This window comes from Bombina bombina, chromosome 2, assembly GCF_027579735.1.
Source record: "Bombina bombina isolate aBomBom1 chromosome 2, aBomBom1.pri, whole genome shotgun sequence".
NCBI lineage: Eukaryota > Metazoa > Chordata > Amphibia > Anura > Bombinatoridae > Bombina > Bombina bombina.
The window spans coordinates 937,065,494-937,084,963 of record NC_069500.1 but is presented as its reverse complement, the minus strand read 5'-3'; the positions used below and the strand labels follow the sequence as shown (position 1 = coordinate 937,084,963).

Here is a 19,470-nt window from a genome sequence, read left to right as displayed (position 1 = left end):
ATAGTTATTAACTATTTACTAACTACCTAGCTAAATTAAATACAAATTTACCTGTAAAATAAAACCTAACCTAAGTTACACTAACACCTAACACTACACTACAATTAAATAAATTACCTAAATTAAATACAATTAAATAAATTAAATACAATTACCTAAATTACAAAAAAAAAAACCCCACTAAATTAAAGAAAATAAAAAACAAATTACAAGATATTTAAACTAATTACACCTAATCTAATAGCCCTATCAAAATGAAAAAAGCCCCCCAAAATAAAAAAAAACCTAGCCTTAACCAAACTAACAATAGCCCTTAAAAGGGCCTTTTTGCGGGGCATTGCCCCAAAGAAATCAGCTCTTTTACCTGAAAAAAAATACAAACAACCCCCCAACAGTAAAACCCACCACCCACACAACCACCCCCCCAAATAAAACCCTAACTAAAAAAACCTAAGCTCCCCATTGCCCTGAAAAGGGCATTTGGATGGACATTGCCCTTAAAAGGGCATTTAGCTCTATTGCGGCCCAAAGCCCTAACCTAAAAATAAAACCCACCCAATAAACCCTTAAAAAAAGCCTAACATTAACCCCTGAAGATCCACTTACAGTTTTGAAGATCTGACATCCATCCTCAACGAAGCCAGGAGAAGTCCTCATCGAAGCGGCAAGAAGTCCTCAACAAAGCCAGGAGAAGTCTTTAACCAAGCCGGGAGAAGTGGTCCTCCAGACGGGCAGAAGTCTTCACCCAGACGGCATCTTCTATCTTCATCCATCCGGCGCGGAGCGGGTCCATCTTCAAGACATCCGATGCGGAGCATCCTCTTTTTTCCGATGACTAACGACGAATGAAGGTTCCTTTAAATGACGTCATCCAAGATGGCGTCCCTTGGATCCCGATTGGCTGATAGAATTCTATCAGCCAATCGGAATTAAGGTTGTAAAAATCAGCCAATAGAATGCGAGCTCAATCCTATTGGCTGATTGGATCAGCCAAGAGGATTGTAGTTCAATCCTATTGGCTGATTGCATCTGCCAATAGGATTTTTTCAACCTTAATTCTGATTGGCTGATAGAATTCTATCAGCCAATTGGAATCTAAGGGACGCCATCTTGGATGACGTCATTTAAAGGACCCTTCATTCGTCGTTAGTCATCGGAAAGAAGAGGATGCTCCGCATCGGATGTCTTGAAGATGGACCCGCTCCGCGCCGGATGGATAAAGATATAAGATGCCGTCTGGGTGAAGACTTCTGCCTGTCTGGAGGACCACTTCTCCCGGCTTCGATGAGGACTTCTCCCAGCTTCGTTGAGGATGGTTGTCGGATCTTCAAAACTGTAAGTGGTTAGTGTTACGCTTTTTAAGGGTTTATTGGGTGGGTTTAATTTTAGGTTAGGGCTTTGGACCGCAATAGAGCTAAATGCCCTTTTAAGGGCAATGCCCATCCAAATGCCATTTTCTGGGCAATGGGGAACTTAGGTTTTTTTAGTTAGGGTTTTATTTGGGGGGGTGTTGTGTGGGTGGTGGGTTTTACTGTTGTGGGGGTTGTTTGTATTTTTTTTTCAGGTAAAAGAGCTGATTTCTTTGGGGCAATGCCCCGCAAAAGGCCCTTTTAAGGGCTATTGGTAGTTTAGTTTAGGCTAGGGTTTTTTTTTATTTTAGGGAGGCTTTTTTATTTTGATAGGGCTAATAGATTAGGTGTAATTAGTTTAAATATCTTGTAATTTGTTTTTTATTTTCTGTAATTTAGTGGGGTTTTTTTGTAATTTAGGTAATTGTATTTAATTTATTTAATTGTATTTAATTTAGGTAATTTATTTAATTGTAGTGTAGTGTTAGGTGTTAGTGTAACTTAGGTTAGGTTTTATTTTACAGGTAAATTTGTATTTATTTTAGCTAGGTAGTTAGTAAATAGTTAATAACTATTTAGTAACTATTCTACCTAGTTAAAATAAATACAAACTTGCCTGTAAAATAAAAATTAACCCTAAGATAGCTACAATGTAACTATTAGTTATATTGTAGCTATCTTAGGGTTTATTTTACAGGTAAATATTTAGTTTTAAATAGGAATTATTTAGGTAATGATAGTAATTTTATTTAGATTTAGTTAAATTATATTTAAGTTAGGGGGTGTTAGGGTTAGGGTTAGACTTAGTTTTAGGGGTTAATAAATTTAGAATAGTGGCTGCGACATTGGGGGTGGCAGATTAGGGGTTAATAAATGTAATGTAGGTGTCGGAGATGTTGGGGGCAGCAGATTAGGGGTTAATAAGTATAATGTAGGTGGCGGCGATGTCCGAAGCGGCAGATTAGGGGTTAAAAAATATAATGTAGGTGTCTGCGATGTTGGGGGCGGCAGATTAGGGGTTAATAAGTGTAAGATTAGGGGTGTTTAGACTCGGGGTTCATGTTAGGGTGTTAGGTGTAAACATAAAATGTGTTTCCCCATAGGAATCAATGGGGCTGCGTTACTGAGCTAAACGCTGCTTTTTTTGCAGGTGTTAGACTTTTTCTCAGCCGGCTCTCCCTATTGATGTCTATGGGGAAATCGTGCACGAGCACGTACAACCAGCTCACTGCTGACTTAAGCAGCGCTGGTATTGGAGAGCGGTATTGCTCAATTTTGCTCTACGATCACTTCTTGTCTTTTAACGCCGGGTTTTTTAAAAACCTGTAATACTAGCGTTGTAGGAAAGTGAGCGGTGAGAATAAAGTGCAAGTTAGCAACGCACCCCTCTTACCGCAAAACTAGTAATCTAGCCAATAGATATTTTGAACCTGGAATAAACCAATATACAGAGGGTTTAGCAAGTAAAATATCAAGAGAAAGAGAGAAAAAAACCTGAGTGTAAATTTGTATCAGTTAAGCAATTTAATCTTTATAAATGTAACACTTTTATCCCTTACTGCTTTTAAAGAGAAAAAAGCAAAAACTCAAAATATTACCTTGTGTCGTTCAATTTTAGATAATAGCTCTAAGTCTGTAGTATCAGAAATTCCTCCATGTGTTACTAGTACTTTCTGATCGATAAGAGTAGCAAGAGGCAGCCAACAAAAAACACTTTGCAGCATTTTCAATATTTTCTTCCCGTGAACCTAGAATAGTATGAGAATATAATAGGACATATGGAATACATTGCCAAAGTGCTATTTTTCATTATTGTCCTCTGTGAATGCTTTTTTATTAAAGGGATAGTAAAATCAACATTAAACGTTTATTATTCAGATAGAGAATACAATTTTAAACAACTTTCCAATTTACTTCTGTTATCTAATTTGCTTAATTCTCTTGGTATCCTTTGTGGGAAAGCATACCTAGGTAGGCTTAGTAGCATCAATGCACTACTGGGCACTAGCTGCTGATTGGTGGCAACATATGTATATCTCTTACCACTGGCTTACTTCATGTGTTAGCTCCTAGTACTGCAGTTTTGTTTTTTTAAACTAAGGATTCAAAAGAGAATGAAAAAAATTTGACAATATAAGTAAATTGGAAAGTTGTTTAAAATTGTATCTTCTATCTTAATTGTGGGTGGGTGGGGGATGGGTTTCTTGTCCCTTTAATATGTTTCTGCCTGTTTGAATAGTAGATAAAACTATATTTTCTTACCTGAATAGTGTAAACGATCTGGATATTGGTGTCATATTATTTAATTCTAAATAATTGTACTGTCCTCCCAAATAGTAGAGTTTAGATCATTAACATAAAGCATATAAGTGTTTTTCAACAGCTATTTAAAGCAGCCATTAGAGTGTTCACAAACTGTCAATCAATAAAGTTTTTTTTAACTCTGAGTAGAACCCTCCCCCACTATTGTAATAATAGTAATAATAATAATAATAATAATAATAATAATAATAATAATAAAAATCACAATCCATTATTCAGATTATACACTAATGCCATTTGGACAGGAGATGAATGAGATAAGAACAAGAAATGATTGGGGTTCCCAGTATATGATGGGACACTTTTATTAATAGTTATAGCCATCAGAAGACAGTAAATACATTTTTCATAAAATCTTCCTTACGTTTGTTCCTTTTTTTCCTATTAATTTTGACATTTGAAACATTCCTGGTCTGCCCAGCAATACCCAGCAATTAAAACCAAAACAGGCTTCTAAATCTGCATTGTGCATTAAAGGGACAGTAAAATCAAAATTAAACTTAAATGGATTGGATAGACCATGACATTTTAAGCAACTTTCTAATTTACTCCTATTATCAGTTTTTCTTCATTCTCTTGGTACCTTTATTTGAAAAAGCAGGAATGTAAAGCTTACGAGCCGGCCCATCTTTGGTTTAGCATCTGGGTAACGCTTGCTGATTGGTGGCTAAATGTAGCCACCAATGAGCAAGTACTGTCCAAGGTTTTGAACTAAAAATGGGGTCGCTCATAAGCTTACATTCCTACTTTTTCAAATACATATACCAAGAGAACGAAAACAAATTGATAATAGGAGTAAATTAGAAAGTTGCTTAAAATATCATGCTCTGAATCATGAAAGAAAAAACTTGGGTTCAGTATCCTAGTTGAACCTAAGACATCTTGATAAAGCCCCCACCAGGGCGAAACGCGTTGACGTTTAACTACTGATAACCACCAGGAAAGAGAATCCAGCATTGGAGGCAGAGGATAACCTAAATCTTTTTTACCTGCAGAATCTTGAAAAATCAAGTACAGGGAAAGGTAACGATTACAAACGGCCGTTTGTTTCTTTCATCAATCCGCAAACATGCCTGGAAGTGCAACATAGTAGCAAATCCTAGACAAGCACTCAGTTTGAGAAAGTGACGTCATCGGAGTCATGCGGGTCCAAAGGAAAACGCAGCAAAGTATACGGACCACCGGAGAGGAACACAGTAGGTCTGGGCCTAACACTCAGCGTGTTCAAAGATCCCGGTAAGCTCAACTTTTCCACACACAAACAAATAACATATATGGTCTATTGGTGTATTTCTTGCCTTGAAGTCGGAAAAACTCTTAAAGTGATTAGTTGTGAATCACCAAATACATTGCAATTTTCAAACACCAAACTAGGTTCTGACTGTGCCGTAATAAGATATATATCCTGATCGAATACTATGAGTACAATTGGACAATTCTAGGCTGTATGGTGGAATCATAAGTGTTTTTAAGTGTTTTAATGTATTACTACGTATATTTATTGTACCGCACCTTGTCTTTGTTTGAGATTTTATATCTCTTATGCTATATCAGAGAGTCTGACAGACTTTTTAGGGAGACGTCCCTATTTATATATCTACTTGTCCTAAAGCCCATGTACACGGCCAATTTTTGCAGTACAGCCGTTCCACCCCTTGCTCTCTCTCTATCCCCCCTTCTCTTCTGCTCTCTCTCCCCTCTCTTTTCCTCCCTCTTTTGCTCTCTCTCCCCATCTCTTTGCGCTCTCCCCCCTCTCTTTTGCTCTCTCTCTCTCCCCCTCTCTTTTGCTCTCTCTCTTCCTCTCTTTTGCTCGACCTATCCCCCCTCTTTTGCTCTCTCTCTCTCCCTCTCTTTTGCTCTCACTATCCCCCCTCTTTTGCTCTCTCTCTCCCCTTTCTTTTGCTCTCTCCCCCCCTCTCTTTTGCTGTCTCTCCCCCTCTCTTTTGCTGTCTCCATTCCCCCTATTTTGCTCTCTCTCTCCCCTCTTTTACTCTCTCTCCTCTTTATTTTGCTCTCTTTCCCTCCTCTCTTTTACTGTCTCTCTCTCCCCTTTCTTTTGCTCTCTCTTTCTCCCCTCTCTTTTACTCTCTCTCTCCCCCCTCTCTTTTACTCTCTCTCTCTCTCCCCCCTTTCTTTTGCTCTCTCTACCCCTCTTTTGCTGTATCTCTCCCTCTCTTTTGCTCTCTCTCTCTCCCCTTCTTTTGCTGTCTCTCTCCCTCTCCTTTGCTCTCTCTCTTCCCCCTCTCATTTGCTCTCTCTCCTCTCGTTTGCTGTCTCTCTCCTCTCATTTGCTCTCTCTCTCTCCTCTCTTTTGCTCTCTCTATCCCCCCTCTATTTTGCTCTCTCTTTCTCCCCTCTCTTTTGATCTCTCTCCCCCCTCTCTTTTACTCTCTCTCTCTCTCCCCCCTCTCTTTTGCTCTCTCTACCCCTCTTTTGCTGTCTCTCTCCCTCTCTTTTGCTCTCTCTCGCTCCCCCTCTTTTGCTGTCTCTCTCCCTCTCTTTTGCTCTCTCTCTTCCCCCCTCTCATTTGCTCTCTCTCCTCTCATTTGCTCTCTCTCTCCTCTCATTTGCTCTCTCCTCTCTTTTGCTGTCTCTCTCCCTCTCTTTTGCTGTCTCCCTCCTCTCTTTTGCGCTCTCTCTCCCCCTTTCTTTTGCCCTCTCCCTCCTCTCTTTTGCTGTCTCTCCCCTTCTCTTTTGCTCTCTCTATCCCCCCTCTTTTTCTCTCTCTCTCCCCTCTTTTGCTCTCTCTCTCCTCTCATTTGCTCTCTCTCTCCTCTCATTTGCTCTCTCCTCTCTTTTGCTCTCTCTATCCCCCCTCTATTTTGCTCTCTCTTTCTCCCCTCTCTTTTGATCTCTCTCCCCCCTCTCTTTTACTCTCTATCTCTCCCCCCTCTCTTTTGCTCTCTCTACCCCTCTTTTGCTGTCTCTCTCCCTCTCTTTTGCTCTCTCTCGCTCCCCCTCTTTTGCTGTCTCTCTCCCTCTCTTTTGCTCTCTCTCTTCCCCCCTCTCATTTGCTCTCTCTCCTCTCATTTGCTCTCTCTCTCCTCTCATTTGCTCTCTCCTCTCTTTTGCTGTCTCTCTCCCTCTCTTTTGCTGTCTCCCTCCTCTCTTTTGCGCTCTCTCTCCCCCTTTCTTTTGCCCTCTCCCTCCTCTCTTTTGCTGTCTCTCCCCTTCTCTTTTGCTCTCTCTATCCCCCCTCTTTTTCTCTCTCTCTCCCCTCTTTTGCTCTCTCTCCCCCCCTCTCTTTTGCTCTCTCTATCCCCCCTCTATTTTGCTCTCTCTTTCTCCCCTCTCTTTTGCTCTCTCTTTCTCCCCTCTATTTTGCTCTCTCTCTCCCCTCTCTTTTACTCTCTCTCTCCCCCCTCTCTTTTACTCTCTCTCTCCCCCCTCTCTTTTACTCTCTCTCTCTCCCCCTCTCATTTGCTCTATCTTCCCCCTCTCTTTTGCTCTCTCTCCCCCCTCTCTTTTGCTCTCTCTACCCCTCTTTTGCTGTATCTCTCCCTCTCTTTTGCTCTCTCTCGCTCCCCCTCTTTTGCTGTCTCTCTCCCTCTCTTTTGCTCTCTCTCTTCCCCCCTCTTGTTTGCTCTCTCTCCTCTTGTTTGCTTTCTCTCCTCTCATTTGCTGTCTCTCTCCTCTCTCATTTGCTCTCTCTCCCTCTTTCTTTTGCTCTCTCCCCCTTTCTTTTGCTGTCTCTCCCCCTCTCTTTTGCTGTCTCCATTCCCCCTATTTTGTTCTCTCTCTCCCCCCCTCTTTTACTCTCTCCTCTTTATTTTGCTGTCTTTCCCTCCTCTCTTTTACTGTCTCTTCTCTCCCCTTTCTTTTGCTCTCTTTCCCCCTCTCTTTTGCTCTCTCTCCCCATCTCTTTTGTTCTTTCTCTCCCCCTCTCTTATGCTCTCTCTTTCTCCCCCTCTCTTTTGCTCTCTCTCTCTCTTCCCTCTCTTTTGCACTCTCTCTTCCCCATCTCTTTTGCTCTCTCTCTCCCTCTCTTTTGCTCTCTCTCTCTCCCCTCTTATTTGCTCTCTCTATCCCCTCTTTTGCTCTCTCTCCCCCCTCTCTTTTGCTCTCTCTCCCCCTCTCTTTTGCTGTCTCTCTCCCCCTTTCTTTTGCTGTCTCCCCCCTCTCTTTTGCTCTCTCTCTCCCTCTCTTTTTCTCTCTCTCTCCCCCCCTCTTTTGCTTTATCTATCCCCCCTCTTTTGCTCTCTCTCTCCCCCTATCTTTTGCTCTCTCTCTCCCCCCTCCCTTTTGCTCTCTCTATCCCCCCTATTTTTCTCTCTCTCTCCCCTCTTTTGCTCTCTCTCTCCCCCTCTCTTTTGCTCTCTCTATCCCACCTCTATTTTGCTCTCTCTTTCTCCCCTCTCTTTTGCTCTCTCTTTCTCACCTCTCTTTTGCTATCTCTCTCTCCCCTCTCTTTTACTCTCTCTCCTCCCTCTCTTTTACTCTCTCTCTCCCCCTCTCTTTTGCTCACTCTCTCTCCCCTCTCTTTTGCTCTATCTTCCCCCTCTCTTTTGCTCTCTCTCCCCCTCTCTTTTGCTCTCTCTCTCCCTCTCTCTCTCCCCCTCTCTTTTGCTTTCTCTACCCCTCTTTTGCTGTCTCTCTCCCTCTCTTTTGCTCTCTCTCGCTCCCCCCTCTTTTGCTGTCTCTCTTCCCCCCTCTTGTTTGCTCTCTCTCCTCTCGTTTGCTGTCTCTCTTCTCTCATTTGCTCTCTCTCTCTCCTCTCTTTTGCTGTCTCTCTCCCTCTCTTTTGCTCTCTCCCCCCTCTCTTTTGCGCTCTCTCCCCCTCTTTTTTGCGCTCTCTTCCCCTCTCTTTTGCGCTCTCTCTCCCCCTCTCTTTTGCTCTCTCCCCCCTCTCTTTTGCACTCTCTCCCCCTCTCTTTTGTGCACTCTCCCCCCTCTCTTTTGTGCACTCTCCCCCCTCTCTTTTGTGCACTCTCACCCCTCTCTTTTGCTGTCTCTCTCCCCCCTCTCTTTTGCTGTCTCTGTCCCCCTCTCTTTTGCTGTCTCTCTCCCCCCTCTCTTTTGCTGTCTCTCTCCCCCTTTCTTTTGCTGTCTCTCCCCCTCTCTTTTGCTGTCTCCATTCCCCCTATTTTGTTCTCTCTCTCCCCCCCTCTTTTACTCTCTCCTCTTTATTTTGCTGTCTTTCCCTCCTCTCTTTTACTGTCTCTTCTCTCCCCTTTCTTTTGCTCTCTTTCCCCCTCTCTTTTGCTCTCTCTCCCCATCTCTTTTGTTCTTTCTCTCCCCCTCTCTTATGCTCTCTCTTTCTCCCCCTCTCTTTTGCTCTCTCTCTCTCTTCCCTCTCTTTTGCACTCTCTCTTCCCCATCTCTTTTGCTCTCTCTCTCCCTCTCTTTTGCTCTCTCTCTCTCCCCTCTTATTTGCTCTCTCTATCCCCTCTTTTGCTCTCTCTCCCCCCTCTCTTTTGCTCTCTCTCCCCCTCTCTTTTGCTGTCTCTCTCCCCCTTTCTTTTGCTGTCTCCCCCCTCTCTTTTGCTCTCTCTCTCCCTCTCTTTTTCTCTCTCTCTCCCCCCCTCTTTTGCTTTATCTATCCCCCCTCTTTTGCTCTCTCTCTCCCCCTATCTTTTGCTCTCTCTCTCCCCCCTCCCTTTTGCTCTCTCTATCCCCCCTATTTTTCTCTCTCTCTCCCCTCTTTTGCTCTCTCTCTCCCCCTCTCTTTTGCTCTCTCTATCCCACCTCTATATTGCTCTCTCTTTCTCCCCTCTCTTTTGCTCTCTCTTTCTCACCTCTCTTTTGCTATCTCTCTCTCCCCTCTCTTTTACTCTCTCTCCTCCCTCTCTTTTACTCTCTCTCTCCCCCTCTCTTTTGCTCACTCTCTCTCCCCTCTCTTTTGCTCTATCTTCCCCCTCTCTTTTGCTCTCTCTCCCCCTCTCTTTTGCTCGCTCTCTCCCTCTCTCTCTCCCCCTCTCTTTTGCTTTCTCTACCCCTCTTTTGCTGTCTCTCTCCCTCTCTTTTGCTCTCTCTCGCTCCCCCCTCTTTTGCTGTCTCTCTTCCCCCCTCTTGTTTGCTCTCTCTCCTCTCGTTTGCTGTCTCTCTTCTCTCATTTGCTCTCTCTCTCTCCTCTCTTTTGCTGTCTCTCTCCCTCTCTTTTGCTCTCTCCCCCCTCTCTTTTGCGCTCTCTCCCCCTCTTTTTTGCGCTCTCTTCCCCTCTCTTTTGCGCTCTCTCTCCCCCTCTTTTTTGCGCTCTCTTCCCCTCTCTTTTGCGCTCTCTCTCCCCCTCTCTTTTGCTCTCTCCCCCCTCTCTTTTGCACTCTCTCCCCCTCTCTTTTGTGCACTCTCCCCCCTCTCTTTTGTGCACTCTCCCCCCTCTCTTTTGTGCACTCTCACCCCTCTCTTTTGCTGTCTCTCTCCCCCCTCTCTTTTGCTGTCTCTCTCCCCCCTCTCTTTTGCTGTCTCTCTCCCCCCTCTCTTTTGCTGTCTCTCTCCCCCTCTCTCTTTTGCTGTCTCTCTTCCCCTCTCTTTTGCTGTCTCTCTCCACCCTCTCTTTTGCTGTCTCTCTCCCCCCTCTTTTTTGTGCTCTTTCCTCCCTCTCTTTTACTGTCTCTCTCCCCCCTCTCTTTTGCTGTCTCTCTCCCCCCTCTCTTTTGCTGTCTCTCTCCCCCCCCTCTCTTTTGCTGTCTCTCTCCCCCTCTCTCTATCCCCCCTCTTCTGCTCTCTCTATCCCCCCTCTTTAGAACTCTCTGTCTGTTAGCAGCCGTCCCCGGCATCTGGCCGTGCCCGTCCCCGTCTGCGCCATGCCCGGCCCCACCCGCGTCACGCCAGGCCACGCCCACATTGCATCCACCCGGTCACGCCCATGTCACACCCGCCCGACCACGCCCACTCCACCACAGGACGCCAGGTTAGTTGGAAGGCCAGGTGTGTTTGTCCTCGTGCACAGTCTCTGCTGCGCATGACAGCTTCAGACAAACACACTTGGCGTTTTATTATATAGGATGCTGCATACATCGTTTTATATATCGTGACATTATTAAATACAAACTGCTTTATTTAATATAACAGTTTTATTTTTAGATTTTTTCCTCCAGGACCCCTTAGCTTTTATTAGCGCTCCTTTACAACCATTTTTATACTTGTTTCTATTACTTGGCTTCCTCAGGGAAGAGTCAGCCTGCAAAGGAGCTTAAGAGTCACTACTTGGCACCATACATAGTTTTGCATAAAACACACATGCACGTTCCTGAGCTCCTATTAGCCCACCTAAATTTACTCTTCAAAAAAATGGATACCAAAAGAACAAGCAAATTTTATTATATAAGTAAAATGAAATTAAACTTTAACATTATGGGCAATATTACAAGTGGAGCTCTAAATATCGCTTTAGTGAAAGCGATATTTGCACTCTAATGTGTAATAACAGCGCACGCTAATGTGCACTGGTATTACAAGTTGTTAGTGATGCGAATGCAAAGCATTGTGCTCAGGAGAGCGCACTTCCTTAGGCTCCTATGGAAGCCTCATTCTCATGCAGTGAGACACAGCACGAGAACCTTGTGCAGCAAAGGGGGTAAGTAGCACAGCAATGACAGCAAAGTAAATATATATGTATATGATTATATACTATGGGCGTATTATTGCCTAGGCAAACAAGGCACTTGCCTAGGGTGACAGTTGAGGGGGGGCACTTTTTGCAGCATCTGTAGCAGTGGGAGTTTGTCAATTATAGCTGACAGATGAGATCGCATTGCTTTGCAACACAAACCTTAGCACAGCGATTCCTCTAAGCCGAGGTTTACTTCCTACTAGCTCATGTGACCTTTTACAGATTTAGGAAACTCCTTAAAAGAAGCTGATCTGTGAACTTTGCAGGAGTGAGATAAACAGCTAGAAAGAGCAAAGCATAATGGAAGTCTGCCGAGTTAGCTCACTGAAATCTCATTGGTGCTGTGTACTCCCTAGTTTCTGGTATGACAAGCTGACGCTTCTGCCGTTTGATGTTATAGCTTTAGGGCTATTTCATTTGTGAAATAGCGTTCTGTTGCTATACTATAAACACAACACAAGAGAAAGGGATCCATCCATTAGGGCAGATTTACATCTCTAACTAACACCCTTAACTGTCTTCCGCCAGAAGGTCTGTAAATTTACCTTAACAAAACAAAAAAACTTTGATTTATTTCTATATAAATATTTACAAAGTGTGTATTTTATATTTATTTTTGCAAAGGTATATATACGGTATATATTAGTACATGCACATGCTATTTAAAAAGGAAGGGTTTGGCTTTAAAAAACAAATGTAGGTATGAAAGCAGGAATGAATTGTCATATTCTCATATTTACCATGTGCCAAAATAATTAACTTCTTTAGAAAAAAAATCATGAATTTTTGCACCCTTTATCACAAATGGATAGAATTTGCACATTTACTTGAGAATGATGCAAGTCATCAATAAAAACAAACAAAAAACTGTAATTTTAAACCCAAACCAAATTTTTTTTATGTATATAAAAGACCTAAAACCTGGAGGGGGGGAGTATAGTTTTGAGTGCCTAGGGCAGCACAAAATCTTAATGTGCCACTGTTTTATATATATATATATTTACACATATTAACATATATTTACAAAGTTCCCATAGACCGCAATGTAAAGGCACTTTTCAGTGCAGTTTTTTTTCTAACACCCCACTCCTGACATCTTTACCCCCAAAATACTGCTAGTGCAGTTATTCTAGTAAAAAATAATGATGCTGTTCTCTTTATTTTTTAATAAAATACACTACACAGTATTTTGGGGACATTTGGGGCGCATTTATAAAATTAACCAGAGATCTAATCTCTGGTTAATTTTATAAGCGACAATTGCTACATTAAGCTCTACTTGTAATGGCTGGTTAATTATCACGCAACCGCAAATTGGCAAATTTGCCTGTTTGCGGGCGTGCGATAATTTAGCAGTCCACTTGTAATATAGCCCTATATCTGAATCATGAAAATGTAATTTTAACATTACTGTCCCATTAAGTTAAATTGAGATTTGACGGTGTATGTTTTTAAGCAAATGTTTATGTACCTTATATTTTTTCATTACTTCCTTGGTGAATCCATACCTAGAAAAAAATCAACATTGTTTTTAAACTAAAACAGTCAGAAAATGTGTATCAGTTTCTATGTATTATAAATGTTATTTGAATTTATTGGCTGTGATAATTAATAATAAAAAGCTTAGTACAGGTGTTATTTAATTACCTTAAGTTGACCATATAGTCTTCATGATTTCCTCTGTTCAAATGAACGACTCTTGGGTAAACCAACATAAATGCAAAGAGGATCATCAAAATCTCAATAGATTGTTTACCTCGGTCTACAAAGTCACCATTGAAGATGTAGGGCTTCTCTGGTGAAGGGAGACCATTCTAAAAACAATACGGAGAAATATAAAAAAACAAATGACACTGATTATCATTTTAAAGGGCCATTAAATACAGAATTGCATATTCAATAAATGCACTTACTATGAATTTTGAATGAACAATAGATATTATTCTGACAATTGTGTACATTTTCTTTCATTTACCTGCCCCTGTATCATGTGACAGCCATCAGCGAATCAGACTCATTTATGTATATATACACTTTTTACTCTTGGACATGCTCAGGTGAAGCTAATACCTCAGAAATACTGTGCTCAATTTGATATTAAAAGTAAATTGGAAAGTTTTTTTTTATTTGTATGCTATATTTTTATAATGAAATTTTAATTTCGACTTTATTGTCAGTTGAAATAAACACAATGGGGCCCATTTATCATCGGTCTGTCTGACATGAACAGCTCAGTGGATCATGTCCGACAGCCAGACAACAATGAATGCAGACAGCATACACTGCCGGCATTTATCCTGATTCCTTGCAATGCGCCCCCTGCAGATTCGCAGGGGGTGTCAATCAGCCCAATCGTATTGAATCGGGCGGATTGATGTCTGCAACCTCAGAGACTGCTGCTTCATAACTGCTGTTTCCGGCGAGCCTGAATGCTCGCGCAGAAACAGGGGCATTTGGAGCTTGATAATTCGGCCCCAATGAATGTATAACAAATAAACTGATATATTTACTCCAGCAATACATTGCTATTCATTTCCACCCGTCATGATTGTCTATTTTAGATGAACACACAATGGGGTCCATTTATCATTGTGCGGACGGACATGATTCGCTATAGCGAACCATGTCGACCGCACATCGATAAATGCCGACAGCATACGCTGTCGGCATTTATCATTGCACCAGCAGTTCTTGTGAACTGCTGGTGCAACCGCTGCCCCCTGCAGGCCGCCAGCAGGGGGTGTCAATCAACCCAATCGTATTGAATCGGGTTGATTTCCGGCAATGTCTGTCCGCCGCCTCAGAGCAGGCGGACAGGTTATGGATCAGCAGTCGTTTCAGGCTTGCCAGAAACACGGGGCATCAATCTCCGTTTGGAACTTGATAAATAGACCCCCTAATCTGGCTGTCACTTTTTTCATCTTTGGAATTTTGTTTATTCCTCACTCACTACTTGCTACTTTTCTTGTGGAAATAATACTATGTGCTATTTAGTATGATTGACATAAATAATTATTCAGCATAATTTAGAAATTAAAATTGTTTGTGATTGATTTATATATATTTCAAAGAAGATTCCATCACACTTTGAAGAAATTTTATCCTAATAGGACCTTTATTTCTATTTGTATTCTTTATTTTCTACATTGAAGTGAACCTTAAAAACACTGGCCATGATGGTAAAAATATTGAATGTGTGGCCCCTTAACCAAAAATGGATCTAGTGCTTGAGTATGTTCTCTGTGAAGTATATGAATGCACATATATTTTTAGGTGTCCACACTTTTTTTATTACTAATAATTTCTTAATGTATTTGTACAATATTTTCAGAAGTTAAAAAAAATCTACTTTGTATGAACCATCTATGCATGTGACTTTCATTTGTAATATTTGTTCATTATGTTTCAATTTATTTAGATAAACTTGCCTTATGGTTCACAAATTGGAATTCTGTTTTCAAAAAGTTGCACATTCTTTTTTTTATTTTACTAAGTACAGTTTGTCACAGGTTCGATGGAATACTGGAGTAATCTATCATTTAAAGATAGCAATGATTATCTCGGTAAATAATACAAGTGCACGTTATGTCAGGCTTTTATTGGAGCAAAGGATCCCAACATCTTTGTTGCAATTTTGAAATGCATATGACCTATTATTTTATATGCCTGTGATGCATTCATATAATACAGCAATATGAAATGAAAATACAGTCACTAAGTATATGTATAGGCTATAACGATTTGTGTGTCACTGACATTCACTCAGGATTAAGAGAATTTATGCTCTTAGAAAGTGAGCTATTTTGGATCTTTTTGCCTTCGATATAATTCTATGTATCACAAACTGTGGCGGTTTCAAAAACTTTATTATGGGGAGGGCAAATACTCCTGGGTGAAGTTACTGGCATTCCACAGGTGGAAACAGGGTGGGTTGAGGCATAGTTACGGGGGTTCAATGGGCAGGGGCTTGGCATTGAGAGGTTAAGTTGCAGGTGTTCTGAGGACGGAGCAAGGTGGTTCATGGGTATGGGTAGACAGTTGTGGAATGTGGCTTGGCACACTAAAGATTCATACGTGAATTAAGTGGCAAGGAGTGGTAGAATAATTGATTTTTTTTACAAATATGATGGCAAACTTTTCAAGAAAGGAAAACATAAGCAATGAAAAAATGTAGCAGTACAGGTGATACCTACAGATCATGATACTGGTAGTTAAAGGACCAGTAAACACAGCAGATTTGCATAATCAACAAATGCAAGATAACAAGACAATACAATAGCATTTACTCTGAATTTCAAATGAGTAGTAGTTTCTTTTCTAACACATTTTAAAGTTATATATATTTCCACTCCCCCTGTACCATGTGATAGCAATCAGCCAATCGCAAATGCATATATGTATAGTCTGAGTTCTTGCACATGCTCAGTAGGAGCTGGTGACTCAAAAAAAGTGTAAATATAAAAGACTGTATACATTTTTTTTAATGGAAGTAAATTGGAAAGTTGTTTAAAATGACATGCTGTATCTGAATCATGAAAATTTAATAAAGCCTGAGTGTCCCTTTAAGGAGTGTAAGATAATACACATCTTAATGTGTTTTGCTGTCAAAAAATGGTTAAGTAATCACTGTAAATGTGTCATGATTGGCCAACATTAATACAATGATTTTCCTTTTTTCTATTTAAGACAGCCTTTGCTCTTTGTGAGTAGTTTGCAGCTAAGGCGAATAAAATAATTCATCCATGTGTGTTAATGGTATCCAAGAAAAGTTAAAAGCCCAGTTTGTGTGAGTGTGTAAGTGGCACACATTGGTTAAATCATTGTATTTTGTGTCTTACTGGTAGCAAATATAGTTAAACTAAATGAGCTGTGTGTATACCTGGCAGCATAAATAGTTAAAATCCCTGTGATCAGTGTGTGTTAATTGCCTCCAAGGGAGAGTAAAATCATATTTCTCTGTGTTACTGGTAGTCAAGGTAGGGAAAAACACTGCTTTCTGTCATAAAGGGATTATATCATTGCTCTGTGTGTAAGTGCTACTGGCAGTCAAGGGAGCTGAAATCACTGCTTGATTGTGAAAAAATATATGGTGGGACATTTTGGAGGGTGGTGAGGGACTATTGAATGTACCCTTGGTCTATTTGCAATCTAGCAACACCACTGGTGTCAGATGTTTCAGATATTGGACTCCATTTATCACTCATCAGTAGAACAAGGTTCTCCGTCATGAACCATGTCCACACAGCCTCATTGCGAGCATCTGCTACCTGCATTTAACATTGCACAAACTGCCCCCTGCTTGTGCGGTCAACTGCATGCAAGCGGGGGCTGTCAGTCATCATGATTGGATCTGATCTGGATGATTGAAATCTGCAACACTTTAGGTGGCAGAGAGGTTAAGTATCAGTGGACTTAAGACAGCTGGTTCTTAACTAGTGTTTCAAGATCACGTACACAAGCCTGAAATGCTTGGGCTCTGAAGCATATACATGGATTGATTGAAATTATTCATTTTGTCACAAGATGACCACATAAAATATAGAGCCCAAATCTACTAGACCTAAGATCATTTTGAGGTTTTTTTTTATTGTGTGTACTTTTGTGTGCAGTATCAGACAGTGTTGTATATACATTTTAATATAATATATCAACACTAGCCAAGTAAGAAATGTTTTCAGACCTCCTTCCATTGCAAGTATTGGAATATAGAACATGTATTTCTGATAGAATATGGATAAAAGACTTGTCACATGGGTCACCATGTTTAATAGGCCATATTTATACATACCTTGTAAAATATCAAAAATAAATCATCTAGTCGGCCATGCAAATCCCCTTGGAAAGAAAAAAAAGTGTTTAAATATGAGCTATACAAAGTAAGAATACAACATTAAACAACAATTCTAATTATTGGATATGTTAAGGAATGGATTATACTTTTGTTATGTTTCTTGAATATAAAGGCTGAAAATTATAATCTCTGTCATTTACCCTGTATGCCCTGCTATGGCCAGTCCAGGCTTGTCCCCCAGGTTCAAGTTGTAACATCTAGTCAACAAGTGAATGTGAATGTAAAGAAAACAGTGCACTTGGTAGACAGTGGATAAGAGGCTGGTATAATGTTAGAAGATAGAAATCACATCATAATAGAAAAATACATTTGTAGAGTTAGATCCTTTACTAAATAATGTTGTTATACAACTAAAAAGAAGTCTGCTCCTTTTATAAGTAAAGCGAGAAAGTGGCTGAATATTATCTTTTGATCCTGCATTACAAAAACAAAATGATGTAATCAGTGAATTGAAAAATGTCATCTTACCACATATAGTGATCTCTTTACTGTAGCTGGTTGATACTCGCTTAATATTTGGGAGCTGTTTGAGATGTTTCTTAGTCTCATGTAGAAGATTTAAGACGTAACGAGCATGGAGATGCTACTAGGAGAAACAGTTAGAGAGTTAGAGAATAAGGAACCAAGCAGAATCACATGTATATTTTTAAAAAATATATCTGGACACTCCCTTCACATGTTGAGCTAATATTGCCTTCCTTATGTATCGTTTATTATCTTTCTGACTGTAGTAACACAGAGTGTTATATATTACACATGTTATTGTAAAAGCATCACGGAAAATAGGCTCAGAATTACATAGTAGCTTTGTAGTAACATAGTAGATGAGGTTGAAAAAAGACCGAAGTCTTACGAGTTCAACCTATACAAATCTAAAATACTTACAAAAAGCTCCAGTTAAGCTTGAATCCCACTAAAAGGTGACCCATGTAATACTAGCAATCATATCTATTAATTTTATTTATAGACAGAAATGTATCCAAACAATTTTTAAATGTATCTAGGGTATTGGCATTCACCACCTCCTTTGGTAATGAGTTCCAGGAATCATAAAATCTAACTGATTCCTCTCATACTCTTAACTTTTAAGATGGTTTGCAAATGCTATAAGGTCACCCCATGACCTCAGACGACCAAGCTTCTTTTAAGTGGTTTGTATGAAGATCTATTTTTTATTTATATACATTTTATACTATTTGAAATTTTAGAAAATACATTTGATTTAATTGATATATTAAATATCTGGGAAGCTAAGCCTATCTGAAAATCAGCTGGGAGGCTCATGAAATGTCCCAGTTTGTAGTAAATAGCACTTTTGAATTAAGTGCTTTACAATTATTCTTATGATTTGGTTGTGGGGAAAAAATGATAAATTGTGGTGCTCCCCCACCCAAGCTTTTTTTGAGCTTACAATTGTGCAACCTCAGACCAAGCTGCCTGCAGCCAGTGTGGCCCTTGACATTAAGGTCTTCCCCCACACAAAAGTATACTGGGCTAATTCCCAGGGGTTAACAGATCATATGGGGTCCCCTCTTCTAAATTATCTCAATGGCATTGTGAAAGCACACAAGCAGTATACCAGGGGTGTTGCAGATTATTCCTTTGCAAGATACTTTTTCTGCATTGTATGCCATACCCTTCGGTCCTCAGATATTATTTTTGGCAGGCTTTTCTGACTTGAGACCTTGTTGCTGAACTGAAACTGTTTTCAAGGGACTCGGTTATCAAAATGTTCAGTCCTTAATTAAAAATGCTGTTTCCAATCATTTGTTATTAGGCCACTCCAGTATTTTCTCTAAGGATCTTAACAGGGTCTGGTGTTTTATTTTCACTTGAATACTTCTCTAAAGGTGGGTTTCATCCATTATTGGACAGAAAAGAATAGAAAGATTTAGTAAATTTCTCATTTAAATTCCATACAGTTACTCATGCCCTAGAATTAAGCCTGGAAAATTCATTGTCACTTTTACATTTTTTAAATTCGTCCAAAGTTATTTTCTCATAATTAATTCTGATGATATTATTTATCTTAATCTCAAAAATGATAAAGTACATTCTCCCCAAGGTTCATTTAATGAATGCAGCTTCCATAAGTCTTGTATGAATCCACAAATAACGGTTTAGATTCCAACCCATCAGAATTCCAAAACACAAAAACACCATTAGGCAGATTGGGTGATCTTTTGTTCATTTTCTAAGACAATCCAATCACTAACAACAGCTTCTTTTAATTAGAATAATCTAGGTTAAAAGTATCATTTGGACTACATTTTATTTATTTTTAATTTAAAAAAATTATTGTTACATACGCATGTGCAAGAAATTTAACATCAAAAAGCCAAGCAAAACTAACAGCTAGATTACGAGTTTGGCATTATGAGTGAAAAAGCAGTGTT

The 19,470-nt window shown here is 40.2% G+C and overlaps 1 protein-coding gene across 1 annotated transcript in view; it reads right to left on the bottom strand.

The window, feature by feature from the left end:
• Window positions 1–19,470, bottom strand: part of PPEF2 (protein phosphatase with EF-hand domain 2) — a 141,085-nt gene that overhangs the window by 44,192 nt on the left and 77,423 nt on the right. Inside the window, exons 8-12 of the mRNA XM_053700166.1 lie at window positions 17,543–17,657; window positions 17,012–17,058; window positions 12,871–13,037; window positions 12,695–12,731; window positions 2,948–3,097 (exon numbers count right to left, since the gene is read on the bottom strand). Coding sequence (XP_053556141.1) covers window positions 2,948–3,097; window positions 12,695–12,731; window positions 12,871–13,037; window positions 17,012–17,058; window positions 17,543–17,657 — 516 coding nt within the window. The remainder of the gene's footprint in view (window positions 1–2,947; window positions 3,098–12,694; window positions 12,732–12,870; window positions 13,038–17,011; window positions 17,059–17,542; window positions 17,658–19,470) is intronic.